General features: G+C 54.1%; 2 protein-coding genes across 2 annotated transcripts in view; both read left to right on the plus strand.

The window, feature by feature from the left end:
- Positions 1–813: 813 nt before the first annotated feature.
- LOC117007475 (CCN family member 2-like) lies at positions 814–16,544 on the plus strand. The gene is made up of 5 exons (XM_033080685.1): positions 814–938; positions 10,338–10,551; positions 14,395–14,646; positions 15,633–15,841; positions 16,023–16,544. Exons 1-5 carry the CDS (start codon positions 876–878, stop codon positions 16,332–16,334), a joined length of 1,050 nt encoding a protein of 349 aa, XP_032936576.1. The 5' UTR covers positions 814–875; the 3' UTR covers positions 16,335–16,544.
- A 2,852-nt stretch (positions 16,545–19,396) lies between these two features.
- EPB41 (erythrocyte membrane protein band 4.1) overlaps positions 19,397–27,332 on the plus strand; it is a 95,217-nt gene continuing 87,281 nt past the window's right edge. Inside the window, exon 1 of the mRNA XM_033080730.1 lies at positions 19,397–19,418. The gene's annotated coding sequence lies outside the window, so the exon portion shown is untranslated. The remainder of the gene's footprint in view (positions 19,419–27,332) is intronic.

Below are 27,332 nucleotides of genomic sequence, written 5' to 3' on the forward strand. Positions count from 1 at the left end.
TGTCTGACCCTCGCCAGCGAGGACTAAGAGTGCCCTCTGCTGCACTCCTCCTCCTTCCATGGCAGTGCTCCACTTGCTCTTCAGGAATAAACAAAATGACTCTTTAACACACAAAACAACTCTTTCATCTTCTGAAGGTCTGCCATGCTGGCTGTGCACAAGCGTGGTGCTGTATTTCAGCAGCAAACAGAAAGGATCATGACCTGAGATAAAGATGTGTGAGATCCTGCATCCATCCAAAGCACTTTGGGGAACTGCTGTCCTTTATGAAAAACTTTTGTCCAGGAGCTTTTCATTGCCTTGTAAAATATGCAGCTCCTCATGCGGGAGTTATAGTCACAAAACTTTCATTCCCTGGAGCTGACAGGTGACACACAGTCAGACGTGGTACCTGAAAGCACCGAATTATCCATCCCTCCCTCCTGAGACTCTGAACACCACAAATCTCTGTTTAACCACTCCTCAGCTCTTGCAGGCGAAAAGGAACGGTTGTAAGTAGGCAAAGGGGGTCTGTGTCAGGAAGGCTGTGCCAGGCTTCATATTTGGAGATGGAAGGAGGAAAAATAAAAAAATAATAATGCTGCTTTTGCTGGGGTTGGATTTACCTACCTGGAAAGCAACTACACTGCAGGCAGTGGTGGCAGCCCCGAAACTGCCAGAGCCACAGGAATCCACTCGTGTTCCTGGAACTTGGCCATTTTATGTTGCACTCTTTTGGGCTCGGTTCCAGCCTGTCACTCAGCGCGGGGCCCACCTCTTGCAGAGGATATTTAAAGAGAAGCTGATGTACAATTTGCTCCAGAGAGACAGGAAACTTGGAAGGGGTGAGAGGGAGTAGGCAGCAGCGTGGATCCCTGCCCTTCCCATTAGTTGGGATGCCTGGCAGCTTGGGGACAGTGACCCGGACCCTGTTCTTCTTCCTCCTCGTCCCTGGCTGGGTACGTACGGCCCTGCAGCAGCTCTGCCTGGGCACTGCAGCTTATTGCTTTGATGCATGCGAGGGCTTTGGGCTGAGAGACTCTTTCTCCCGGGTTTCCGAGGGAAGCTGGGCTGGGAGCAGAGTGATGCAAACCTGCTGGGTAACTAAACCACGCTGGGGGCTGCCCCATATCAGGTGTGTCATCCACGGCTCTCGGAGCTCTTGGCACATGGGAATGGATTTTGTTTCCTCCCACTCCTGGAAGCCAGAAATCGACCCTGGTCTAGAAGCGGGAGAAGAGAGCGGAGGGAAGGGAAGTCAGTGAGTTTGTGTCATTGTAAAGGATAAGAATCTCGTATCCCAATTCCTTACCATCACCATCCTTCCCCAGCTGTCACTGAATCCTCCCATGTGCTCCCAAAAACAGTGATCCCAAGGGGAAAATTAGACTGCAGCCTCTCCAGGGCAGGATTTGTGCCTGTTTCCCTGTCAACACAAGTTCTTGAGAGAGCGCCTGATTCCTCTTAGGACATTTGTGTGCCGTTCTTGTGCCTGCAGCATCAGGAATGTTACTGCCATAATTAAATTGCTGTAAGTGCTTTTTGGCTCAGTGAAATTAGGTTCACAGAGCCCCTTTCAGGGCTTGTTCTGGTGGGAGTGGCAATCAGCTCCTGGTTGGTGAGGTGTGTTGGATTGCTCCTGGCAATACTTACTGTGTGCCAGCCCCTTTCCTGCCAAGAACGTGAACTGGGCTGCAATCTAAGGAAAACTGCAGCCATTTGGGGTGAGCATCTTGATTCTTGCTCTGGCTCAGCTTTGGCAGCACCATGTGGCTCATATAAACAATAACAAGCAATCCCACCACTGTGACCCTTGGTTACCACTCTGCGACGGGTGATTTTCCCTAAACCTGCCAAGTGCCTCAGAAATGTGACTTTTCACTTTCTTTGAGCATTAGGTTTGATTCAGTGACTTTAGATGTCTTTTCTGACCTTAATGATTCTGTGATGCTTTGTGGATTGAGGCAGGAAATGGAGAGCTGTTATTTCTGAATCTGCCTCCTGTGTTGTTCAGAGGTGGGAGTAGCTTCAGGATTACTGACAGTTATGTTTAGCCTCATCCTGGGCAGGTCTCAGTATCCCAGTGCTCTGTCTGTGAAGGGGGTCACTGGCTCTTGTCTCTCCCAAAGGAGCTGTTCTATAATGTGCTGCAGCATCTTGAGAGCCTGAGATGGAGAGGGAACAGGGCTTTTCCACGGTCATTCAGAGTTTGAAGGATGAATAGCTATGTTTTGGCTGCTTAGTCTTGGAGCACTAAAAGAACCAGCTGGGTGTTTATTATATCACCTCTACCTTGCAGCATTAACCCCTGGCTCCCAAAGCTCTTTGCAAACACCCAGCTCAGCTCAAAACTCCTTTTCCTGTCCTCTGAGTGCAGTCATGAGCCCAAACACAGTTTAAAACATCCTCTTTGATTCGGTTCCCTTAGCTGGTTCCCAGGGCACTTGTGGACAGTGGTCAAGTATGAGAAATCCAGACAGTGCCACAAATCTGCTGCAGTGGTAGGAGCTCATGTTACAGCATTCATGCCCTCCTGAGGGTGCAGGGGAAGAGGTTTTATGTAAATATGAAGGAGGAAGAACATTCTCAGTTTTTCTTATCTGCAGGTAACTGGGTTTGTTGCTGGCAGTTGGGAGGGAGCTTGTTCTGGCTTGTCAGCTGAGCAGATGGTACTGGGGAGTCAGAAGTGGAGAACACAACGGAGCAGAGCTGGGGAATCCTCTGGTCTGAGTGTTGGCACTTCTGGAGTGGCTTGGCCATCACTCATGGGTCCTGGGAATCCCACAGCTTCACATGCAGTGTTGGTAATGGATTCAAGAGCTGTCAGCAAAGCTAGGAGCAGGGAGAGCCAACATTCCAGGCTTTAGAACCTTCTTAAATCCATGGCCTTGGTCTCTGACACTGGTTCTGTTCTGCTGCCCTCAGACTTCCAGGAAAACCTCAACAGAAAACAGAAAACCTGCAACCCTCAACAGAAGGTCAAGGTTGTAGTGGAACTTGAAGTCAGGACCATGCCCAGTGAGTTTTGGGGCGACCCTTTCTGCAGAGGGAAGAAAATGAAATATTCTCTGAGTTGAATCCCTCTGGACCCAGGTCAGGGGCAGGTTATGTAAAAGTGTAGGGCTTTGTGTTACTTTTGGGTCTGCAACAAAGTCTTGAATTCCAATCCTGGCAGTTCTTGGGAACAGTTTCTTTGGGTAGTTTTAGGGCAGTTCTTTCGGCGGAAGAACCAGAAGCAGCTCTTAGAAAGAATGCAGGGTGAAGGGTGCTCCATGCAAAACCAATATAATCCACTCTTCAGCCTCTCTAAAAGAAAATTCAGTAATGGAGGGCTCAAGGAAATCAGTTCAACATTGCCTTTCCCCCAGCTATTCCCAACATTAAAGCCTCCCTGGCCAGGCAGTTTTTCAGTGCTCTGGGTGTTGGGTATGTGTGAGCCAAACCCCATTCCAGCTCATTCCCTCCTCTGCCAGGTCTAGGAGAGCAGAAGGAATTATAAATAGCTCAGGCTGACTTTGCTCAGCAATAAAACCAGCAAACAGAAGCCCCAACACCTCCTGGGCAATGGAGGGAGACACATCTGAGCTGACTGGTGGGAGCATCTGGGAGTATGTAGAAAGATCCTAAAAATCATAATGAATTTGGGCTTTTGAGCTGATGGCTGGGGGAGCTGAGGTACAGCATAGGGGGATGAAGGGTCATTCAGCTGGTCTCTGATACAACAGGGATCTGGATCCAGATGTTCTCCTGCTGAAAAGCAGCTGTGATACAATGAGGAAGTGAAGCTGCTGTGAACAGAAGATAAAACCAGGTGGGCTGGTTTATGCGGGTGACTTATTAAGGAAATAACTAGTGCCAACAATGGTTAAAGAGGGTGGGAAAGAAAACACATAAAATTGTAGAATCATGGAATGGTTTGGGTTGGAAGGGATCTTGAAGACCATCCATTCCATCCCCCTGTCATGGGCAGAGACACCCTTCACTAGACCAGGTTGCTCCAAGCCCTGTCTAACCTGGTCTTGGACACTTCCAGGGATGAGACAACTAAGTTGGGTTTAAAGCTGTTGCATTCTCTCATCCCAGAAGAGCTTGTTTTGATTTGAATTTCAGCAGGAGAGCTATTTTGGGAGTGTTTCTTTCTATGGGCTGTGGCTGACCCTGCATTAGAAAATGCTTGTTACCATTATTTTTCTTAAGTACATGGATTACTTCTTAATATAGATCCCATGTTAGGAATACTTTGTCTCTTGTGTGATCTCATATACCCCCTCCAACTCATCTGAGACTGAATAATACGTTCCTTGACAGCTCCAGCAGCTGCCTACATGGAAAAAAGTAGGGAAAATTTCTGTATTTTTAGATCTTTTAATGCACAGGAATTCCTGGGGTGTGCCAGGTTCTGGTGAGTGGCTCCAGGACAGTCAACTGGGAACAGCTGGGCTGCAAGCTGGAGAGGCTTGTTTCTAAAATACAGTAATTTCATGAATACAAGCCGCACTGAGTATAAGCCGCATCGCCGGGTGTTGGCAAACATTTTGTTCTTTGTCCATAAATAAGCCGCACCTGAGTATAAGCTGCTCTGTTGTTCGCAGCGAGGACCCGCGTGCAACAAAGTTGCCAAATAGTAACAGAACCGTGGCATGGCGGGGGGTTTACTGGCTCGGCTTGGGCCATGAGGGCTCGGGGCTGCCGACAGGGCTGGGTGGCCCAGCTCGGCGGGGCCGCTCGGCGGGGCTGCTCGGGGCCGGCCGCCGCTGCCTCTGGGATCGCTCGCCCCGGCCTGGCGTTGCCCCGCGGTGGCAGGAGGGGCACAGAGCCCGCCGGCACCCGCGGCGGCGGTGGGAGGCGGGGATGTAGCCTGCCTGCTCCTGTGGTGGCGGCATGCGGGGACGGGAGTCCCCCGAGCCGCGGGGCCAGCAGGAGAGAGCCCCCGCCTTCCCCTGAGCTGTGGGGCCAGCAGGAGAGAGCTGCCCGCCTTCCCCCTGGGCCGTGGGGCCAGCAGGAGGGAGCTGCCCCGCCTTCCCCACCCCCTGTGCTGCCTGCACAGAGCAGCGCCACCCGCAGCACAACAGAGTAACCAATTTGTAACAACCGCGTAAATGCAGGGTTTTACTGGTAGGAGCTCGACTTTGCAGTTTGCACTGACTCGGTTTGCACTCCCAAGGTTGAAAATGTCAGAAAATTATTCACATATTGGCCGCTCCTGAGTATTAGCCGCATTTCCGGTGTAGGAGCAAAATTTTGGTCAAAACGGTGCGGCTTGTATTCGTGAAATTACTGTACTTTATGCTAGGAGTTATCCAGGAGAATTATGGTGATTGCTGCCGAGCAGGGAGGCTCTGGAAGGACTCACCCCTTGGGACCACCTGAGGAAATGGCTGGAGCTGTTTCAGGAGTAGTTTAGATGGGTATCAGGAAAAGGTTCTTCCCCCAGAGGGTGCTGGGCACTGCCCAGGCTCCCCAGGTAATGGGGACAGCCCCGAGGCTGCCAGAGCTACAGGAGTGTTTGGACAAAGATCTCAAACACAGGGTGGGATTGTTGGGGTGTCTCGGCAGGGACAGGGGCTGGACTCCATGATCCTTGTGGATCCCTCCCAACTTGGGATATTCCATGACTTCTAGGGAATATTTAACCCAATCTCAGTCCCACAAGCACTGTGTTGGTGACACAGCTGTACAAAGAAGTCGGCACCTTCTGACCGCACGTGAGCTAAAGTCAGAGCAACAGTCAAAACAGCTGGAAAGGTTTTCCTGCTGTGATTGGTGACAGACACTAAATCCAAGGAAGCTATTTCACAAGTGAGGACTGGATGAGATCTGACAAGTGCAAACAGAGCCATAACATGACATACAGTAATTTCACGACCATAAGGCGCACCGGACTATAAGGCGCACCCCCCGGGAGTCGGCAAAATTTGCAACTTTGTAGATCAGATAAGGCGCACCGGACTATAAGGCGCACTTTTTTTTTGCCGCAAAGATACGAACCATGCGCAACAAAGTAACGAATTAGTAACGGAAACCCGAGATCGTGGAGTTTACTGGAAGGAGCACAATTTAGAAACATTTTTCACAGAGTGTAGGCTTTCAAAGGCAGCCCCAGGCGCCCTCCTCGTGCAGTGGGCCCTGGCACTCCCGCCTGCCCCTGGTGCCGGCAGGCGTGGCTTGGCGCAGCAGCGGGGCCGCCTCTTCCTCACGGCTCCGTGCTGCCGCGATGCTGTTTCCCCTCGCGGCTCTGCGGAGCCACTGTGCCGTTCCCTCGCTCGGCTCGGTGCTCCTGCCGTGCCGTTCCTTCGCTCGGCTTGACGCTCCTGCCGTGCTGTTCCCCCTCGAGGCTCCGCGGAGCCACCCCCGCGCCTGTCCCCGCTCGGCAAGGCAGCGCAGCCGCCCCAGCACCCGTCCCCGCTTGGCTCGGCGGCACAGCCTCCCTGGCGCCCGTCCTCTCGGGGCACGGTGGCGTGGGCACCATGGCGTCTGTCCTCTCCGGGCACGGCAGTGCGGCCGCCCCAGCGCCTGTCCCCACTTGGCAAGGCGGCGCGTCCACCCTTTCGCCCTTCCCCGCTCGGCTCGGCGGTGCAACCGCCCCAGCGCCCGTCCCCGCTTGGCTCGGTGGTGCAGCCGCCCCAGCGCCCGTCCTCTCGGGGCACGGTGGCGTGGGCGCCATGGCGTCTGTCCTCTCCGGGCACGGCAGTGCGGCCGCCCCAGCGCCTGTCCCCTGCTCAGCACGGCGGTGCAGCCGCCCGGCCGCCTATGCCTGCTCGGCAAGGCGGCGCAGCTGTCTCGGTGCCTGTCCCCGTTCGGCACAGCTGCGCGACCACCCCGGCGCCTGTCCCCGTTCAGCAAGGCATCACAGCCGCCCCAGTGCCCGTCCCCACTCGGCTCGGCGGCACAGCCTCCCTGGAGCCCGTCCTCTCGGGGCACGGTGGTGTGGGCGCCATGGCATCTGTCCTCTCCGGGCACGGCAGTGCGGCCGCCCCAGCGCCTGTCCCCAGCTCAGCACGGCGGTGCAGCTGCCCGGCCGCCTGTCCCTGCTCGGCAAGGCGGCGCAGCCGTCTCGGTGCCTGTCCCCGTTCGGCACAGCTGCGCGACCACCCCGGCGCCTGTCCCCGTTCAGCAAGGCATCACAGCCGCCCCAGTGCCCGTCCCCGCTCGGCTCGGCGGCACAGCCTCCCTGGAGCCCGTCCTCTCGGGGCACGGTGGTGTGGGCGCCATGGCGTCTGTCCTCTCCGGGCACGGCAGTGCGGCGCCCCAGCGCCTGTCCCCTGCTCAGCACGGCGGTGCAGCCGCCCGGCCGCCTGTCCCTGCTCGGCAAGGCGGCGCAGCTGTCTCGGTGCCTGTCCCCGTTCAGCACAGCTGTGCGACCACCCCGGCGCCTGTCCCCATTCAGCAAGGCATCACAGCCGCCCCAGCGCCCATCCTCTCGGGGCACGGTGGCGTGGGCGCCATGGCGTCTGTCTTCTCGGCGGCCGCGGGGGCTCCGGCGGCGCCGCTTCTCGGCGGCCGCGGGGGCTCCGCCGGCACCACGATTCGGCGGCCACGGGGGCTCAGCCGTCGCCGCTTCTCGGCGGCCGCGGGGGCTCCGGCGGCGCCGCGATTCAGCGGCCGCAAGGGGCTTCCCCACCGCCGCTTCTCGGCGGCCGCGGGGGCTCGGCCGCCGCCGCTTCTCGGCGGCCGCGGGGGCTCCGGCGGCGCCGCGATTTGGCGACCGCGGGGGCTCCGGAGGCGCCGCGATTTGGCGACCGCGGGGGCTTCCCCGATGCCGCGATCCACCGGCCGCTGGGGCTTCGCCGCCGCCGCTTTATGGCGGCCGCAGCGGCTCGGCCGGCGTCGCCTTTTGGCGGCCGCAGGGGCTTCACTGCCGCTGCTCCGATGCCGCCGCCGGGCGGGCTCTGCTCAGGGCTGTTGCGGGCTCGCACTTCTTGTTCCCTCCGCGCCCGGGCCAGGGCCGGCGCCGCCCGGCTTCTCGTTCCCCCAGCGCCCATGGTGACGCCACCCAGCTCCTTGTTCCGCCCAGGCCAGGACTGGCGTTGGCTGCCTCCCTCCCCTCTTGGCTCCTGCCGGCTGTGGCCGCCCGCTCCCGCCCCCGCTTGCGACACGGTGCTCCTGCAGCACCGCCCCCCCATTGCGGCTTGCACTTCCGGTTTGGCAAATTTCGCAACTTTGTCCCTCAGATAAGGCGCACCGGACTATAAGGCGCACTTCCGGGTTCAGGGAAAAATTTTAGTCAAAAAGGTGCGCCTTATAGTCGTGAAATTACTGTATTTTTTTTACCTGTTGCAGGTGTGTGTCCCCCTCCCTGTTGCCCTCAAAGCTTTTACCAGCTCAGCTGCTGCTCTTCTGGGGTGATAGCAGAGCTGTGAGGGGTCTCTGATATGATAGAGAGATCTGCCTCTCTCCACGCTGCTCATAGCAGTGCAGAATCTCAGGGTGTTTTGGTGGCATCATCCATGTGCCAGGGTTGTGTCAGCCCTGGGTGAGAGCTCAGCCATGTCCAGAATAGTAGAGTGGTGCATGGAGTGGGGCAAGGGGGAATTTGGATGGGCAGGATCTGAACAGAAAACCAGGCTGGAGGTGGCACTGATGTTTCTCAGGAGGTTTCAGAGGATCTCTAAAGACTACAGTAATTTCATGATTACAAGCCGCACTGACTATAAGCCGCATGTCCGGGTGTTGGCAACATTTCGTTCTTTGTCCATACATAAGCCGCACCCAATTATAAGCCGCTCTGTCGTTTGCAGCGAGGACCCGCATGCAACAAAGTTGCCAAATAATAACAGAATTGCCGGATCGCGGCGTTTACTGGCTTGGCTCAGGCCGTGCGGGCTCGGCCTGCTCGGGGCTGCTGATGGGGCCAGGTGGCCCAGTTCGGTGGGGCTGCTCGGCAGGGCTGCTCGGGGCTGGCTGCTGCTGCCACCAGGCTCGCTTGCCCTGGCCCGGCACTGCCCCACGGTGGCAGGCAGGGACAGAGCCCGCCAGCACCCGCAGCGGCAGGAGGGGATGGAGCCCGCTGGCACCCACGGCGGTGGCAGCAGGGGAAGGAGCCCCCCTGCTCCTGCGGCAGTGGCAGCAGGCGGAGATGGAGCCTGCCTGCTCCTGTGCGGCAGCGGCAGGCGGGGGCAGGTGCCCTCCACCTCTGCCCCGGGCCGCGGGGCCAGCAGGAGGGAGCCCCCGCCTCCCCCACCGAGCCATGGGGATGGCAGCACAGAGCCCCCCGCCTCTGCCCCGGGCTACGTTTCCTGAAGGAGGGACCCCCCGCCTCCCCACCCCACGCTACTGGCACAGAGCCCACCTCCACCCACCGCGCAACAGAGTAACCAATTTGTAACAATCGTGCAGTCCCGGGTTTTACTGGCAGGTGCTCGGTTTGGCACCTCGGCTGCACTTCCTGGGTTGGAAATTTCAGAAAATCTTTCACATATTAGCCGCCTCTGAGTGTAAGCCACATTTCTGGGGTGGGAGCAAAATTTTAGTCAAAATGGTGTGACTTATAATCGTGAAATTACTGTACACATTCTGCGTTGTTCACAGTCAGGGCATTACATCTGGCTCAAATCTGGGCACAGCCACAGCTGAGCTGGTGCTCCTGCTCAGCTGATGCAGGACAGGGATGCACACACTCAGTGACTGGGATGCTGGACACATCTGGGTTTTCCAGAACAGGTAAACCCACTTCAGTTGTAGCCTGGTCTCTGTTTAATGTCTGAAGTGTCACGAAGCCAAAGATGAGTTTCAAGGGCTGTCCAGTGAAATGCTGCCAAAGGGGGACATCTGTGCACTCATAAGGTCCCAAGGAAGGTTGGTTATGCTGTGTTCCTTGAAAAATGGAAAGGAGAGGGCACATGAAATAAGGAAGAAGGTGTGAGATGCAGGGGACAAAATTAAACTTGTGAGCTTCTGGGTTGGTTTTCAGCATCCCCACAGTCCCACTGCTTGGTTTTGGGCAAGTCCTCTTGCTCTGCACTTCGCTTTTCCAGTTGCCACTGGGTCTGACATTGGTGCAGAGGCTTTGATGTTTGTCCTGTGTAAAAGCTGGAATTTCTTGCTGTTAATGATTACTACTTTATTGCTTTCATGGAGGGTGAGCTGCACGGGGGACTCTGAGCTACCACTTGTCCTGTTTGTTTTGGCTCTGCTTCCCAGAGGCACCTTTTTTCTTTTTTCCCCTTAAGCTCTAGATGAAATAGGAATGAAGAAAGCATGAGTCCTTTGAATCTTTGGGAGCTGCACATACTCCTCTGCAGCAGGGCTGTCCCCCCTCTCTCTGGGGTGTTTATGCTTGCAGCAGAGCCATGTTTTTCCTCTCCCTGCCCAGCTGCCTTGTGGAAGACTCATTCTCTCCATGGCTTTTTGTCTTCCAGGTAGAACCGAAGGCCTGCATGCTCCCATGCCAGTGTCCCCCCCAGACCCGGCAGTGCCCTGCAGGTACCAGCCATGTGTGGGATGTTTGTGGCTGCTGCAAGGTGTGCGCCCAGCAGCTGGGCGAGCTCTGCTCCTTGCACAGGCCTTGTGACCATCACAAGGGCCTCTACTGCGACTTCTCCAAAATCCACCAAGGCAGCGGGATCTGCTTAGGTGAGAGCTGCAGGTTCCATCCTTGTGTGTTTTTTCCGTGGTACTTCCCAGAACACCCATCAGAATTTCCATGAAGCTTCATCCAGTGTCATGCTGGGAGATGAGTGCCAGTCCTGGGAGCAGCAGATCCCCTGGCACATGCACATCTGGCTTCCCACAGCTCCAGCCAGGCGTCGGGGGGCTGTGGGACTCTCCCATGTTCTGTGACATCCTCAGGGGACATCCTCTACCCTTTGGGTAAATATCAGCAATCTGAGCTCTTACTGAAAGTACTTTTCCCTGGAATATGCCACCCAAAATCTCTCTGCCTTGTGCCAGGGATGGGTGTTCTGCACTTGGCTGCTCCTGTGCAAGAGGCAAAGTGTATTTCTTGCCATAGCATATGGGTGGGATCGCTGAACAGCTCCTTCACCACATTGTATCTGTGTGGAACATGAGAATTCCTGAGGCAGGTAATGCAAGTGCCGAAACTGCTTTCTCTCCTGACACCTCTTGTCAGTTAGAAAAGAAAAATATTTTTAAATTTTATTGTTTTTTAAATTTTTATTTAGTAGCTCCTTCTGAGCAACCAAAAATTATTTTGGTCTAGAGGAAAATAAAGTATTTCCTCTACCTCCTCGTCTTTGTTTAAAAGCAAGACTTGTCTGCCCCATCTCTGACAGGAGCTGACCATTTTTTCTTAAATTCAAGCTTTTCAAAATAGTTGGGAAGACCTGAGAGCTTACAGTTTGGTGTGAGTACTTAGCACTGGACGTCTCTGGAAATGATCCAGTACCAACCTGAGATAGAATCAAAGTATCATGGAGTTGCTTAGCTTGGAAAGGATCTTAAAGCTCTTCTTGAGCCACCCCCTTGCCTTGAGCAGGGACACCTTCCACTATCCCAGGTTGCTCCAAGCCTCATCCAGGCTGCTCTTGGACACTTCCAGGAATGGAGCAACCACAGCTTCTCTGGGCAACCTGTGCCAGGGCCTCACCAGCCTCACAGGGAAGAATTTCTTCTCAATATCCCATTTATCCCTGCCCTCTGTCACTCCAGGCCCTTGTCTAAATGAATCTAACTTGTTAGTGTTTGCTCCTTCAGTAAATTTTTACAAGTTGTTTCATTTTCATTCCCCAGTTTTGGGGATTTTTGGAAACCATGTGGGCTCCTGGTACTTTCTGCAGACATTGAGACTCCTGAGAGCTGAGGATTGAAGCTTAATAAGGCAAACACAGGTGTGATGACATCCAGCAGGTGTGAGCTGCATGCTGCCTCATTCCAAATGGGAATGAGGTGTCTGTTTGTGGAGGAAGGGTAGGAAAATCACAGGAACAATTTCCTCAGGAATGTAGGAGTCTCCATTTCAAAGTCTCTCCATGAGGGCTTTAAATCCTTCTAATTAAGGTGCTTTGTATTCACTACGACATCCAGGTTTGATCCAAACATTTTGGAGCGAAAGTCCCAGACCCTGCTGTGGAGGAAATCAGACTTGCAGACACAACTGTCCTTCACGCTTTTAAATGAGAAATTAAGCTTTTCACAGCAAAAAAACCCCAGAGAACACAGGATATATCTCTAAAATGGGCTGAGAGTTTGGGCTGTAACATCTTTTTGGGTGATGTTTTTATGATGTCCACATGGATCTGTTTGAAGATGAGGGATTTTGGAGGCAGTAAAGGAAGCTGGAGAAGTGAATCAGAGGAAATGAAAGATCAATGTTCTGACTTAAATTTATCCAAATAAGCAGATGTACTGGAAGCAGGAAGGAGCTGAGGTGCTCAGGTGTCATGGGAAAAGTGTCTGTTGAGACAGTCTGTAGGCTGTATTGGGAGACATGGGAAGGGAACCATGAAAGGGAAACTTATTTTGTATTTGTGTAATATTACCACACTCCACATATTTCAGAGGAATTCTTTCCTTCCTGCAGAGACCTCAGAGTATCAGAAAGGTAGAGAGGATCCTGTATGGGTCCTACAGGTGGTAGGGAGTGCAGGGAGCTAGCTGGTAGAGTTTTATGGAGCAGCTCTTTCAGCAGTGCCATACCTCCTGAGGAAAAGGGCAAAAATCTCCTTGGCTGGACTTGGTGTTTGGAGGCAGGTGGTGCCAGGCAGAGCTGGGGAATAAAGAGCTGGATCACTCCACAGGCGTTGTCTTTTTGTAGACTTAATTGGATCAGGTCAGTGGGAAAGGGAGGTCATGGAGGTCATGAAGGGCACAACAGAGTGATTGAGTTTGGAAAACACAGTCAACCCCTGGAGCTGCTATTTTCTTGGGAGGGGAGGGAACAGCATGATCCACTTAGTGGGATGGGAGAGCACTCAGGCTGCAAAACAGGGAGAGTGTTTAAAAGTAAGTATGAATGGTGTGGAGGGAGGGTGGATGGATGGCTTCCACTTTGATGGAAAAGTGAGGATTTAGAAATGTCTAAGTTGGAACACAGGAGTATTTTTATCCCAATGATACTGAAATGAGTTGCAAGATGAGATGCAGGTCATGATAGGAGCAGTCCAGAAGGATTTGTGTCCCTTCAAGGGATGGGGATGGGATGGAAAGAGATTCTTACTCCTTGTTTGATTCAAACACTTTCTGTCTGAAACAGTGTCCCCTGGGCGAGCAGGACTGGGGTGAAAACAGAACAGGTTTCCTGGGAAGCCTCCACAAGCAGCCAAAAATCCGTCCTTTTGGTAATTTCCCCATGGAAGTTTGCATGGATTTTTATTTTTTTTTATAAGGTTCAGGACTGCAGAAAGCAGCAGCTGCTGGAAACTGTCCAAAATCAGGATTTCTATTCTGTGAACAACTCTGAAATGTCAACATTTAATTTCAGGCTGGCAGAAAAAAATACATTAAATAATGCATTAAATAAATAAATGAAAATATTTTTTAAAACCTCGACACTTTCCATGACTTATTTAGAATACTCATTTGACTGTGTCAAAACTTTCTCTTTCCATTCTATCAAAATATTTCATCTTGATCTTTATAGTATCAAAATAATTACAAGAGCAAACTGCTTCCCTCTGTGGATACTGTCCCATGAGAATTTTGGTTGAGCATAAAACAAATCTTTCATATCAAATGGTTCAGTTGGTTCTTTTTGAAAACATTCTTGATCTTAATAAAGTAAGAGACTTATGCTGGAAAACTTCCACTGGGAAAGTCCTGGCTAATGCAGTTGTAAGAACTTGGGAGTGTTGTCACACCTGCAGAGTAAAGGTAGCTGCTCTGTGTCAGATATTGTTGAGTTTCCTTTTTTTGCCCATTTAAATTCTGTTGGGAAGGAGGGAGAGACTGGTAGGAGGTCTGGAGACAAGAGATCCAGAGATCAGAAGGGAGCAACCTGGAAAAAACTGGGGCCGGAAGGAGGAAGAGATCTGTGCATCACAGAGGGGCCAGAAAGGTCACCAACCCAAAGTGGTGTTTTCCTTTGTAACTATCATGTGCATGGAGGAACCAGCTGTTCTTAGAAGAATGTTGTGTTTTGGTATTCCAGGAGTATTGAGGAGCAAAGCCATGCTCACACGCCATGTCAGGACTGTGTCTTGCACAGCACCACTGACCACTCCGAGCTGGTTGGGAAGGACTCTGACAGGGAAGCAGGCTCTTTACAGGCACCAAAGAAAAAGTCATACTTTGTGGCTCGTCCAAGTGAAGAAGAAATTTTTCTAGAGACGTTTGGGAGGACCAACACTTCTGAAAAATCAGTGTCAGGAACAGCCTTGGGTCCAGGGAGGCAAATATGAAATATCCAGTACTGGGATGGTACAGGAGGGGAGGATGGGCTCTGTCCCTCCTCAGGAGTTCTGTGCCCCCAGGGGCAGGGCTTCAGCCTTCTGCTTACTCCTCCTCTTCCTCCCCAAGCTCATGAGGGCACAACGTGTGACCTGCTGGGCAAGATCTATCTCAATGGGGAGAGCTTCCAGCCCACATGCAAGCTTCAGTGCATCTGCATGGATGGGGCCATCGGCTGCATCCCGCTCTGCTCCAACGACCTGCGCCTGCCATCCCCAGAGTGCCCCAACCCCCGGAGGGTGAAGTTCCACAACAAGTGCTGTGAGGAGTGGGTGTGTGAGGAGGGCAGTGAGGAGAACCGCTTTGGAACAGCCATGGCAGGTCAGCGGGGCACATGGGATGGGGCAAGGACCTGTTTGCTGGGGAAGGAGGGCAGATTTGGGGCACCGACTGGTTTGGGGCTGGTTGTGGCTTTGTGTGTCATCATGGTGAGTTCTATACTTCAGTTGGGGGTAGGTACCAAGAGCTAAACATCAGGTCCAGCACACTCAGCTGCTCTATCACCCCCCTTCCCAGCGGGACAAGGGGGAGAAAATAAATGGAAAGTAACTTGTAGGTTGAGATAAGGCAGTTTACTAAAGCAATAGTGGAATTTTGCATGTGCACGAGCAAATAGAAAAAAAATAGATTTATTCTTTACTTCCCATCATCAAGTGGTGTCCAGCTGCTTCCAGGGAAGCAGTGCTGCTGCACATGGAGCAGTTGCACCAGAAGGCAAGTGTGAATAGCAAATTCCACCCTCCCTCCCCTTCCTCCTCCTTTTGTTAGCGTTTATATCTGAGCTGACATCATAGGGTCTGGAATATCCCTTTGGTAAATTTGGGTCAGCTGTCTTGGCTGTGTCCACTCCCAGGATCTTGCCCACTCACAGCCCCTTGATCGGGGTGTAATGTTGGAAAGACATCACTGATGCTCTGTGCCAGCCCTGCCCAGCAGTAGCCAAAAACACTGGTATGTTATCAACACCTTTCCAGCTCCCACTGCAGAGCACAGCACTGGAATGGCTGCTCTGGGATCATGAACTCCAGTTCAACCAGACCCAATACAAAGTGAAACCTCAGTGATGCTATGGGAAGGCTCCTGTGTCCTGAAGTTTCCCAGCAGACCTGGCTGGAGCTGGGCTGTGTAGGAAATGGCCCCTGCTCACCTGCATCCCCTTCCTGCTGAGAGGCCAACACTCTCATGGGATGGGCCAGACCTCTGCTGCTGTTCCTGAAGTGTTAAACTGAGTTGGGAGCAGCCATGGAGCTTGCCACTCTTGGTCCAAAGCCGTGAGCCTTGCCTTGTGTCTCTTCCTCATGGCTTAGTTTTCAGGGAGGATCTAGCTCACAAGCCAGAGCTGAACAAACTGCAGGAGAACTGCCTGGTGCAGACCACAGAGTGGAGCACGTGCTCTCGGAGCTGTGGGATGGGCATCTCCACCCGCGTGACCAACAACAACCCCCAGTGCCGCCTGGAGAAGGAGACTCGGCTCTGCATGGTCCGGCCCTGTGACTTCTCCATGGAGAAAATCAAGGTACAGTGCTGGAGGAGAGGGGACATGGCACCCCAAATGCTGGGAACAGCCTTGGGAATGATCCCAGATCACAGGGTTTGCTCTGTGCTTCCACTGCCTCTTTGTCCCATTGCCCAGTGATGGGATCAGAGCACAGGCCTCAGCGCATCTTTCCACATTAATTAATCTGCTCTCTTCCTAGAGAGGGAAGAACTGTGTGTGGACCCCAAAGCAGCGCCAGAGCCTCCACTTTGAGTTTTCGGGATGCACCAGCACCCAGTCCTACCGGCCCCGCTTCTGCGGCAGCTGCTCAGACGGGCGCTGCTGCATCCCATTCCTGACCAGCACCATGGACGTGGAGTTCCGCTGCCCCGAGGGGGACTTCTTCCAGAGGAAGATGATGTTCATCAGGATGTGCTCCTGCCACCATGACTGCCCCCAAGACAATGACATCTTCCTGGCCACGTATCACCGCCAGATGATTGGAGACCACGTCAAGACTGAGCAGCAATAGCCCTGCCTTGCCAGATCTGAGGTGTGCAAGAGAGATCTGCAGTGCTTTTGTGGCTTTGTCCTGGGCCAGTGCAGCCACTTTCCCTTCTGTGAGGGGCTGTGCCTTCCACAGCAGCACTGTTCACACCAGTGGTCCCTGTGTTTTTCCCAACGAGCTGACGGGGAAGAGCCCCAGCTGCCCCAGCCCCCTGACCCCCTTTGCATAGTGGTGCAAAGGAACCAGAAACAGGCCTGAGCTGCAAACTTGATCCATATTCCCACTGGCCAGAAGGGAGAGTTGATCAAAATCACGTGGCTTCTGCCCATCTCCAGCCAGAGTACAATTCCCAATTCAGATCCCAAGAGTTCTTCCAGCATGAAGTGGGGGTGGACCAGGCTGCCAGACCAAGATGTGTGCCCTGCAGGTGCTGTTCTGGAAAGCTTTTAGTGCCTTGTTGAGCATTTTGTAGAACTGTGGAGTGGTTTGCATTGAAAGGCACTTTAAAGCTCATCTTGTTTCAACCCCCTGCCAGGGGCAGGGACACCTTCCACTACCCTAGGCTGCTCCAAGCCCTGTCCAACCTGGCCTTGGACACTTCCAGGGATAGGGCAGCCACAGCTTCTCTGGGCAACCTGTGCTAGGGCCTCATCACCCTCACAGGGAGGAATTTCTTCCTAATTTTGTTCAGAAATGGCTCTGGGGTGGGAGAGGGACTGGACCCCGCAAACTCAGACATACACATTGAGGCTGCAGCTGTTTCAGCTCTAGAGTCTTTGCTCTGGATGTTTGTAAGTAGTAAGTAGGAGGAACACTGTTAAGCTCCAGTCTCCCTGGACAGTTTAAGGTACTGGCAAGAGAAATTCTCATATTTGTACATGGAGCAGATCTCATCCGGAGTTACTGGGGCAGTGCTATGGGGAGCTGTTGGCACTGGTGTCTCCAGCACTGGGATTCCCTACTGGCCACAGACCTGGCAGAGTCTTTCTGCCATTAAGGACCCCATTGCCAGCCCATAGCTCCAGGAAAGGCCACCAGCAGCTAGTGCCAGTGGTATCTCCTGCAGCACCTCCGCAGTTCTGTGGGACTGCTAAGGTCTTGTCAGGTGTGGAAAAATCTGATTTTTAGCAGAAACATGCTAAAAACAGGACCTGATCCTGTTTCTTAAGTCATCCTTGCCTATCTCCATTGGAAATCATGAAGAATTTCTGTTCCAGCTAGGCAGGAGCAGCAGCCCCAAGACTTCACCTCACCATATCTTTCTACCCCAAATTAGAGACTGATGCCAGGGGACAGTCCCAGCTGTCCCCTGCTGCTGCCCTGAACTTCTAGACTGCTGACACACCATTTCAGGGCCCATGTCCCATTCCAGCCTCTGTTCTTTCTCTCAGTCTGCAGCAGCTCATGAGCCCTCCTATAATCAATTTGAACTGTAAATAATTTATCTGATGTTGTTTCTGTTTTTAAGGCCTTTGTACAGTCCCAGGATCCCATTGGCACAGCTCTGCTCAGGCTGTTTCCCCTCTCTGAGCTTCTTTTCTGCTATTCATACATCTGCTGAGCCTCAAACCATACTAAGGTTGCACTTTACTTAATGCTAATAAATATATTTTTATTTTTTATACCCCTGAACTCATCCTTTTGTGTGAGGCTCCTGCCTGGTTCCCCATCCAACCTTTCCCTAGTGCTGGGACTCTGGAGAGTTGATGGCTGGGTGCTGGAGGGGATGATAGAAGATTCTTTTCCCGTTCCCAAATAGCAGCAGGATTGATGTTAGTGTTTGACAGGCACCTCTGCAGCCCACAAAACACAGCTCCTCCCTCCAGGGCTTGGAGCCCCCACCAGCAAAACCCCCCTCCACCTGCTGAAGGACCCTCAAGTCCTTAATAGCAGATTAAAAATAACCCTGGGAGCAGATGTGAGCAGAAGTCGGTGATAACAGGGCCAGAACACGAGGGGCTTTGCAGTGGCTTAACAGCTTATGGATTCATCCCTCTCTCATCACATTAGCCAGGGACTCCCCCCTCTCCCACTGTGGCATGGCGGCAGGGCCTAGAGGTTCTTCCTGCCCCCAAACCTTCATTCTCACCGGGAAGGCTTAGGGCTTCCAGGGCGGGGCCGGTGAGGGGGAACAAGTCCCTGTCACGCTTGGGTTGCGTGCTGTTGAGGTTTGGCGCTCGGGGCAGGATCCGGCCGGGGAACCTCTGGGGCCTGCAAAGGCCCTGGGACGGGCAGCGAAGGACACACAGTGACGGTCCTCGCCAATGTGCCCAGGGGGGTGATCATTAGATGGCACCAGGAACCTCCCCACGGGGACACTCCGTCCCCGGGGCAGGGTACGGGGCCGTGCAGGGCCCCTGGGGTGCTGCGGGACCCGGCAACTGAGCGTGACCCCGAGTAACACCCGCCTACTGCAGCCCAGTCCCGGCACCCAGTGCCATCGCAGGGCCACCACCGGCACGCCAGAGGAGACGACACCGAGGCCCTTGGTGCTGGGGCCGAGTTCCGTCCTGCCGCGACCTCCATCCCCGTCCTCGCGGGGGCCCTGTTCCCCCTTATCTCCGCAGCCGCCGCCTGCGCGGCACCGATAACCCGGGCGTGGCCCCAGGGATGGCATCAGGTTTGGGGGCACTGCAGTGACCCTCGACGCCCTTAGCAGCTCCTGCGATGGGCTCGGGCGAGGACACCCCTGGCTCCTGCAGCCCCCAGCAAGGACGGGGTTTTCCCCTAAGAAAACTTCGGAAAATAGTGAAAATAAGCAAAAAAAAAAAAATCTACAAAAGCCCTGATTCTGCCGGTTTTGGGGAGGCTTTAGGGCTCTGCCCCGGGGCGGGGAGAACCAGTGGGGGCGGGGGGGAACTTCTCCTTATTTGGGCCAATGACGTCACGGGGGGCGCTGGGAGGAATCTCCTGGCCCCACCCTCTGCCCGTCACCTGCGGGTCCCGCCCACTGCAGCGGCATGCGCTGGCCCCGCCCCCTCCGCTCGCTGACGGGCGGGGGCGGCAGCCAGTGGGCGCGGCCAAGGGGGCGGGGATCGTGTGATGACGTCAAAGGGGGCGGGGCCGGCGGTGCAGGTGGAATCAGCGCGGAGCGGAGTGGCTGCCCCGGTGAGTGGGGGGGGTGGGGGAGAGAGACCGGGAGTCACGGAGGGAAGTGAGGGTTCCTCGGCTGTCAGGCCTGTTATGGGGTGAGAGCGGTTTTGGGGAGCGGGTGAGGGCTGTAGGGTGAGGCAGGTTATGGGGTGTGGGGGGTATGGAGGTCCTGCGATGCTTTGGTGGGGTATAGGGGTCAGGCAGGTTCTGGAGGATTTGGGGCTCCCGAGAGGGACCCGTGGTGAGTCAGTATGATCATGGGCTGCGGGTTATAGGAAGAGTTGTGGTGCTGTGGGGGCACATGGGGGCTCAGGCTGGTTGTGGAGTGGAGGGGGTGCCAGGGGATATGGCGTGCTGTGAAGCAGGGAGTCTCCGGTGGGGTCTGGCTGGGTGTCGGGTGACCTGGGGCTGCGGCAACCAAGGGCACCCGTAGAGGTCTAGCTGGATGTGAGGTGCTTTAGGGTTCTCAGCGGTTTGGGGAGGAGTGGGGATGTCAGTCTAGGTGTGGGGGACCCACGGTGAATGAGGTGTGGAACAGGGGGGTTATGGAGAAACTGGGGGTGTTCAGGGGCTGGGGGAGACTAGGAGAACACCTGCAGCGCTGTCAGGAAGCTTATGGGGCAGAAGGGAAGTGAGGTGCTCTGGAGTGGTGGGATCCTCAGTAGGGTCAGGCTGGGTGTGGGGGGAATGAGGTGCACTACGGCTCTCCTAGAGACTCTGAGTGGGGCTGCGGGGGAGGATGCGGGGTGGAGGGCCACCCACAGGGGATTCATGCTCGGGAGGTGGATGGGGCCCTGCCTGGCGCGGGGTGCCGACCCTGGGACTCGGATGTTCCCCCTGTTCTGTTGTTTCCACTGTTGCAGTGGAGGGGAAAAGGCAGGTGCAGCCTCGGGGAGTGGAACCCCCCTGCACCCCACGGCACGGCAGCAGCACTGGTGTCCCTTCCTGAGAGGTGGCAGCTCCCCCTTTGGCATTTGGGTCCAGCTCTGGTTCTTGGAGCATTCGGTGTTGCTGGGGCTGTGTCCGAGATGCAGCAGCAGCTCAGCCTGTGGCTTCGGGGCGGCCGCGACCCCTCCCTGAGACCCCGCATGCCCGCGGTGGGAGGGTTCCCAAAGTCGCCGGCAGTACCCGAGCTGCGGGGCGGCGGGGGCCGCTCCTGCCGCCTGTCCCTGTCCCAGCGCCGGTCGGGGCCGTGCTGAAACCTCCCATCGACTTCCCGAACCCGTGGGGGTCTCGATGTCTTCACGTCCCCTGCTCGACAGGGACACTTTGCGCTGATGTTGCAGCCAGAGGCGTGTGCGGCGTGCCCGGCGGTTCCTGCAATCTCTTCCTCCTGAATTTCGCTTTCCTGCAGTCGTGATGGGACGAGAGACCTGGTGGGCCTGCTCGTTAGTCCGTGCTGTTGGCTGTGCCGCCGACGTCTGCCTTCCCCGCTCCCTGGCGGGGTCCGAGCGGCTGGTGGGATGGCAGGGGACAGCGAGGGACAGTGACTATCTTTAGGGCTGTGTTGCAATGGAGGGGTGTGCCTTGGCTCGGCGCTGCCGGCAGCCGCCTCCTCGCCTGAGGATTGACTTACGGCGAGGCTCCCGCATGGGGAAAAGCAACACTTGCTCTGCGGTTTGTGTGAGCAGGAGCGGTTGTGCTTAAGCTTCCGTGCGGCTGTGAGCCGAGCCGAAGAGTAACAGGGCTGATGTCGGTCACACGTGCCCTGCATGAGGTCAGGCTGTCCAAGGTGTGCAGAGCTGAGGTTTGGGGTGCACGACAGCCCCGGCACTGTAAAATGTCACACGCGCTCTGCCACTGCCTGGCAGCGGGAACAGCTGAGCTGGAGCAAATGGCCGGCATGGGAAAGGGTGGTGGTGCAGGGAGTCTCTGCTGCCCCGTGGGAGAGAAGTTGCCTTTGGAGCATGGGAGCAAGTTGGGTTCTTGCAAGGTGCATCCCAGAACGTTCCCATCCCTGTACTCTCTTCCTGAGACTTAGTGGAAGCACAGATGCTTCCGGAAAAGGAAAGGACAGAGCCAGAGTCTAGTCTCTTTTGCATCCTCTTTCTGCTAGAGTAACCCAGTTAGTCCGGGGAAGTTAACTTGCACTGGAATAGGGATGACATGGAACAGAGGTTCCACGTTTGGCTTAATCCTTCCTCTGAGCCATTGCCCTGCTCATGGCCACTGTGCAACTGCACCATGCCTGTCTCTGGAGGAGGCAGTTGAAACTTGTGAAGCAATTTGCATCCCACCAGGAGTATAGATCCTCTCCCAGTTCCAGGGCCACTGTAGATGTGGGTCTCCTCCAGCTCAGGGCACTGGCAGCCCCTCAGTTTCTCTGATTAAGTGAGGCACATACTTCTTCTGCCTGTGGTGATGGTAACGGTGAATCATCAGCAGCAAAACGTTGATCTGTGCATCAACCTACATCCCATGGTGGTGCTCAACATGTTCTGTGGCTGTGGGGCTCTCCTGTACCTTCACTTCACTTTCCCTTGTGCTTAGGTGAAAACTTCAGGCCTTTCCGAGAGGGCTTGAAACCTGCTGAGAAGAGAAAGTGCCTTCTCATCTGCGGTGGTGCTGCTGGGATGAGGCTCCCTCTTCCTGACACGCAGCCTGGCAGCTGCTGGAATTGCTTGCAACCGCATCGCTCTGCACCGCGTGCTCCCCCAGGCTGGCACAGTCCTTTCAGAGCCAGTGGCGGGGAGAGGATCTCGCAGAGCAAAGGCAAAACATCAGCTGTTTTCTGAGGAGGGCACTTTGTAGTTATGTCACTGATTTAATATATAGCAAGGTCTTTCTGAGCTCCCTCCCCAGCTGTTCCCTGGAGGGCAAGGCAGGCTTCAGGTGGTCCCTATCCCAGAGGGCAGGAATTGTCCTGTCTCTGCTCAGCAATGATCACCTTTGTGATCACAGCTGCAGGAAGAGGCTCGAGGCCGTGATGGCTGGAAGTTTAGGGTCATAATTTGTTTTTGGCCACTCTGGATGCTGTGATTGGAGGTGTAATTTGGGAAGGGGTGGACTTGCTCACTGTTAGCCTAGAGGTGTTTCTCAGTGTGCTGCTCAGGAAGGAGGAGGGATGTCTTGGTTATCCTTTTTATGAGTTTTGCTTCATGCAGTGATTTGTGTGAGCTCTGAGTTGGGATTCACCAGGAGGGGCTGCAGTTGGTAACCTGGGACCAGCGCCCAGGGGATGAGTCTCACACAGCAGTTATCCCAATGAGGCCATGATGGTTTGGGTCCCTCATACCATGACATTGAGACTTTGTCATGCCATCCCCTTCCGAGCTGGTGGGAACAGCAAAGCTGGCTCTGGGGTCTGGCTGAAGCAGCCACCACGGCTGCCCACCTCTCCCCACTAGAGGCTGCTGATAACCAGAGCATTTTCCATCCCTGCTCTGAAAAAGCAGCGGGGTCTGGAATTTTCAGGGCTGAGCATCCCGGCCTGAGCTTTTCCTGCTGATTCACCCTGGAGACAGCAGTGCACTTTCCTTGACAGTAGCTGGGTTCAGGGGGCACATCTGCTCCCCTGACAGGTTCACAATAGATCTCCCTACTTCATTAAGTCTTAATTAGGTAAATGCACCGGGACCATGTGTGAGGCCATTGCCAGGGGACAGGGATCATGTGTGGAGCCAGGTACCAAGGATGCGGGCTACAATCCTGCCTGCCTCAGGGTTTTTTCCAGCTGGGTGCTGAATGTGGAATGAGTTCAGGCGCTTGTATTGTTTTCCCAGAGGATGTATGCACAGCAATAAGCACTTCAGCCCTCTGGCATGGCTCAACTGGCAGAAAAGCCAAGGATTAGTTAAGCCGTGGAAGGGATCCTTCACCTCTGGGCACAGCCGTGGTAAAGCTGTCCTGTAGACACGAAGGAGACTCTTTGTCTTGGCCACCAAACACCTGGGCAAGATGGGCTGGGAAACTGGGACCCTGGGAAGATGATTAATCACAAACAATGTGTAAAATGAAAGGCAGTGGCTGCTACAGTGGAAGTGCCTGGGAGGGAGTTTGTGCACAAGCCCTGCTGCCTTTGCTGGGTGCAGGCAGTGCTGGGTGGGCAATGTGGTGCCAGCTGGCTCTGGCACAGGGCATGGCTTCCCCAACAATGGCAGAGCAGCGCTTTACATAATCTGGGACTTGCCAAACAAGCTTGAAGGTCTGGAAAATCCTCCTGCTATTGTTCATGCTCAAAGTTTGCTAAATTTCCTGGTTTGATCTGCAGGGCTGGATTTTATTTTGGGACCGCAGTGGGGGAAAACACACTTTGCGCATAGAGAAGAAAAGGGTGATTGTGGCATTTAATCTATGCTCTGTAGATGAAACTGTTTTTGTGGTTCACAAGAGGTTCTGAGCAGCTGCTGGCGGCTTTGTTGGGCTGCAGGACTCTGTCTATCCAATTAGTATGGTTTGTGTCTAGTCCCCTCCTGATGCCCCCCAAGAAAATCCTGGACTACTAGATGAGGATGGGGCACCGTGGGCAGGGCTGACACAGACACCATCTGGGCTCCCGGCTCGCAGTCTGTGTTGGGACACAAATGCCATGTCGGAACAGTTTTTTGCTGTCTCAGCCTCTTCAAGTTAGACTCTGAGGCTCTGGGTAGGCTCCAAAACTGCTGCTCATTGGCAGATTTTAGGAGAAAAGGCTTGATGGGAACTTGGGGTGTCTTGTTATGCTGTGTCAACCCTGCTGGTGACTTTCTGGTGATTTGGGGCAGCTGGGAGCCCACTGGGAGGATGCTGAGGCTGTGGGAGCCACTCCAGGCTCATCCCAGCCTGTGTATGGCTGCAGGCTCAACCTGGACATGTTTCCTGGCCCCTGAGAAGTGTTTTGGGGCATAGGACCTGCCCTTGTTCCTCCATTTGCTCACCCCAAAACCCTCTGCCAACACAAATATAGCCCCCGTGTGCTATTCAATTAAATAAACAAATCCTGTTAAAATGTTCTCTGCTTGTTTGTGGATAGATGACTGAGAAACCTGACTTTTTCTTCCATTCCTGGGAAAGACAGGTTTTGTAACAAGGAATGAGGTGAAGTTCTTGCTGGTCCACTTAATGTGAGGCAATTTTTTGAGTCCTGGAAAGCAGCAGAGGAGGAGGAACCCCAGCCTAACAGCATGAATACATTCTCTTAGTAGAGGTGGCTTTGAGTACCTTTCATGTGGGTAATTACATCTGGCCACAGTTGACCAGAGCCGGATTTAAGGAGGGGAAGCGAGGCTTGGTGTGTGCTGGGAGCCTTCGGAGCTGACTGCAGTGGCATTACAGCAGTCTGGTAGGTGTGCTAACAAGGCAGTGCAGGGCAGCTATGGGGAAGCTGGGAAGCTTAGGGCCTGGAAAACTCGGTGTTGGCACTTACCTCAGCTTTGTAGGGGGAAGTGGGAGGGAGTGATGCCTTGAAGCATCACCAGGGTGTTAAGGCAGCTGTGTATCATGCCGTATGTGACCTCCGTGACCTGATTCTTCTGATTGTTGCAGTGGTTTAGGTGCTCACTGGGTAGTAGCAGCCATCCAAGGGCTTGTATTTCTATATCCACTCTCCAAAAGCTCTTGAGATGGGGTAAGCTGCTTGTGGGCACTTCAGAACTTGAGGGGAACTCTTTGTCTGTGCTGGGGGTATGTATTGGACAGGACAGCACAAGTTGCCTCCCCGCTCCCGGGGGAGCTCAAATGCGGAGTGTGGGAGTGAGGGAGGGCAGATGTTAGCCCTGCACAGAGCCACGTTGAGCTGTAGCGTGACTTTATGCATCTGTGTTGATGTTGTTGCAGGAGGTGCTGTGTCTGACATGGAGGTGAACTTCTCCCATATGACTGGGATTGGCCTTGGCCAATCTGTAGCTGCTCAGAGGCTCACAGGCTGGCAGACAGGGTCAGCATTGCTTGAGAATTTCCTCGGGTGCAGAGTGGAGGCTTTTAATAGCAAATGCAGTCATCTGCATCATGGCATGGCCTGAAACTTGGCCCTAAGGATCCACTGGCAGCTGGGCACTGGCTGAGCAAAATTTCAATGCCTGCTGGAATTTTTTTAAAGTGTTAAAGTAAAGTAAAATGGTTTTGAGAAAAAATGAAATAAGACTTAAACCTATTGCTGGTGGGTTTGAGGTGCAGCTCCTCCTTGGGAGGTAGCCTAGAGAAGCCCTGCCTTTCTTGGGAAAGTTATATGGCCCCATCCCAGTGTGCTGTGCTGGGATCCCATGCCTCAGCTGGGTGCCAAGACTTCAGCCTTCTAGGAAAGGCAGCAAGAGCCAGTGTGCATTTTATTCTGCCATCCTGTGGGTGCCTGGTGCTGTGCGAGCAGCGTCCAGAGTCACAGATGGCTCACGTTGTTGTTGCAGTGCTGCTTGCTTCATCCGAGCTGCCTTTGAGTGGGAACATACAAGGTATCCAAGTGCAGAATTGATCTGTGCTGCTGTCCAGGGTTGTTTCTGGCACTACTGCTTTTTCTTTTGCTGTAGAACGAGGCGAATATGATTTCAGCAGCTGCCTGGCTGCAGCAGTTTGCATCCTGCCTTCTCTACAAACTATCTTCATCCTGCTCAGCTTCCTGGTCCCTGTCCTGCTCAATATGACGCTGTTATCAGAGCTCAGCAAGCCATGATGATCACATCCAAATGCTGGACCTCAAACCACGTGGCAGCTCTGGGCTGGATGAAGAAGCTCATTTGCATAGCATGGTTAATTCTCTGTATGCTTTAATCTCCATGACCATCTGTGTTCTTTCGCAGGCTGGGGAGATGGGAGCTCTTTGGATTTTCCCAAGAGGTGAACATAGAGAGGACTGCTTATTCTGTGTATGCTGAAAACTGCCCTGGGTCACAGCGGGACAGCCTCATTAGTTCTGGGAGCGGTTGTTCCTGCGTCTTTGGGCAAAGAGGCATGGAGGTGTCAACTATCCTGGAGGCACATCCTGAGGAGATAGGGGCAAAGACTAAAGATGGAAACCTCTGTGAATGCTGTCCAGCATTCAGTCCCAAATACAGGGGTCTGTGACCAATTTAACTGACACCCTAGAAGGCTGAGGTTCCAGGGAAGGCTGTGTTAGTCTGAGGAGAGACAGTACACTAAAGCATCTCCTGGCCATCCTAAAAACCCTGCCCAGGTTGTGGCAGCTACTGCTGTCTCTGTCCTGGTGAACTGCTCAATTGGAGTCTCAAAAGCTGCTTTGGAGACTGTGGTGCTCACATACAGCACCAAAATCAGGGGACCAGTGCCTGTAGGTGAGTTGCACTAGCATCTTCAGACCTGTGCAGGCTGCTGCTGGCAGAGAAGTTTTTTCTGCAAGCAAAACCCGAATTTTTCCTCATTTTGTTTTCTCACATTTGGACCCTGAGGTTCTGTAGACCATTTACAGCCCCAGCTGGAATCCTGCTCACCATGGGCAGTGATGACATTGGCTGCAGGTGCTTTTGAGGAACACCTATCCTGTGGGGCAGCATGGCCCTGCTGAGGCTGCTGCTGGCACCCAAACCCAGAGGGAATGATTCCTGCTCTGTAATTAAGCTCTTCTGCTCCTGTTCACCACACTACTGAGCTGTCTCATGGATGTGCTCCTAACAGCTACTCTGGAGCCTCTGTGTGGCTCTGAAGCTGGAGGTGACTTTCCACAAGAGCCACCTGCAAAGGGCAAGATCTCCATCCGTGTCACGTTGGGGTGAGGTACGTGGGCTGGGAACCTTTGTCTGTGAAGGCTTTTTCCGGACTATGTGCTATGTGAATTCTGCCAAGGCACACCCTAGCTCCTTGGAGAGGAGAGCCTTCTGGCTGTTCATGCTTGCAGGGCTGGGCAAGATGGAGGTGTTTTCCCAGCCTTCAACTAAGGGACTGAGGCTGCCTTTTGAAAGGAGAGCTGTTCTCTACCTGCATCCAGGCTGGATAATAACACTTAGAAAACAAATGGTGGTCTTACTCCTCTCCTAGTTCAGTAGTTTGGGTTTTCAGTCTTCA

Source organism: Catharus ustulatus, chromosome 26, assembly GCF_009819885.2.
Source record: "Catharus ustulatus isolate bCatUst1 chromosome 26, bCatUst1.pri.v2, whole genome shotgun sequence".
Taxonomy (NCBI): Eukaryota; Metazoa; Chordata; class Aves; order Passeriformes; family Turdidae; genus Catharus; species Catharus ustulatus.

Bases quoted from the DNA above. Each gene is read 5' to 3' on its own strand.
- LOC117007475 (XM_033080685.1), top strand. From the start codon at position 876: ATGCCTGGCAGCTTGGGGACAGTGACCCGGACCCTGTTCTTCTTCCTC. The intron at 939-10,337 runs GTACGTACGGCC...TTTGTCTTCCAG, and splicing joins TCCTCCTCGTCCCTGGCTGG to GTAGAACCGAAGGCCTGCAT. The intron at 15,842-16,022 runs GTACAGTGCTGG...CTCTCTTCCTAG, and splicing joins TCTCCATGGAGAAAATCAAG to AGAGGGAAGAACTGTGTGTG.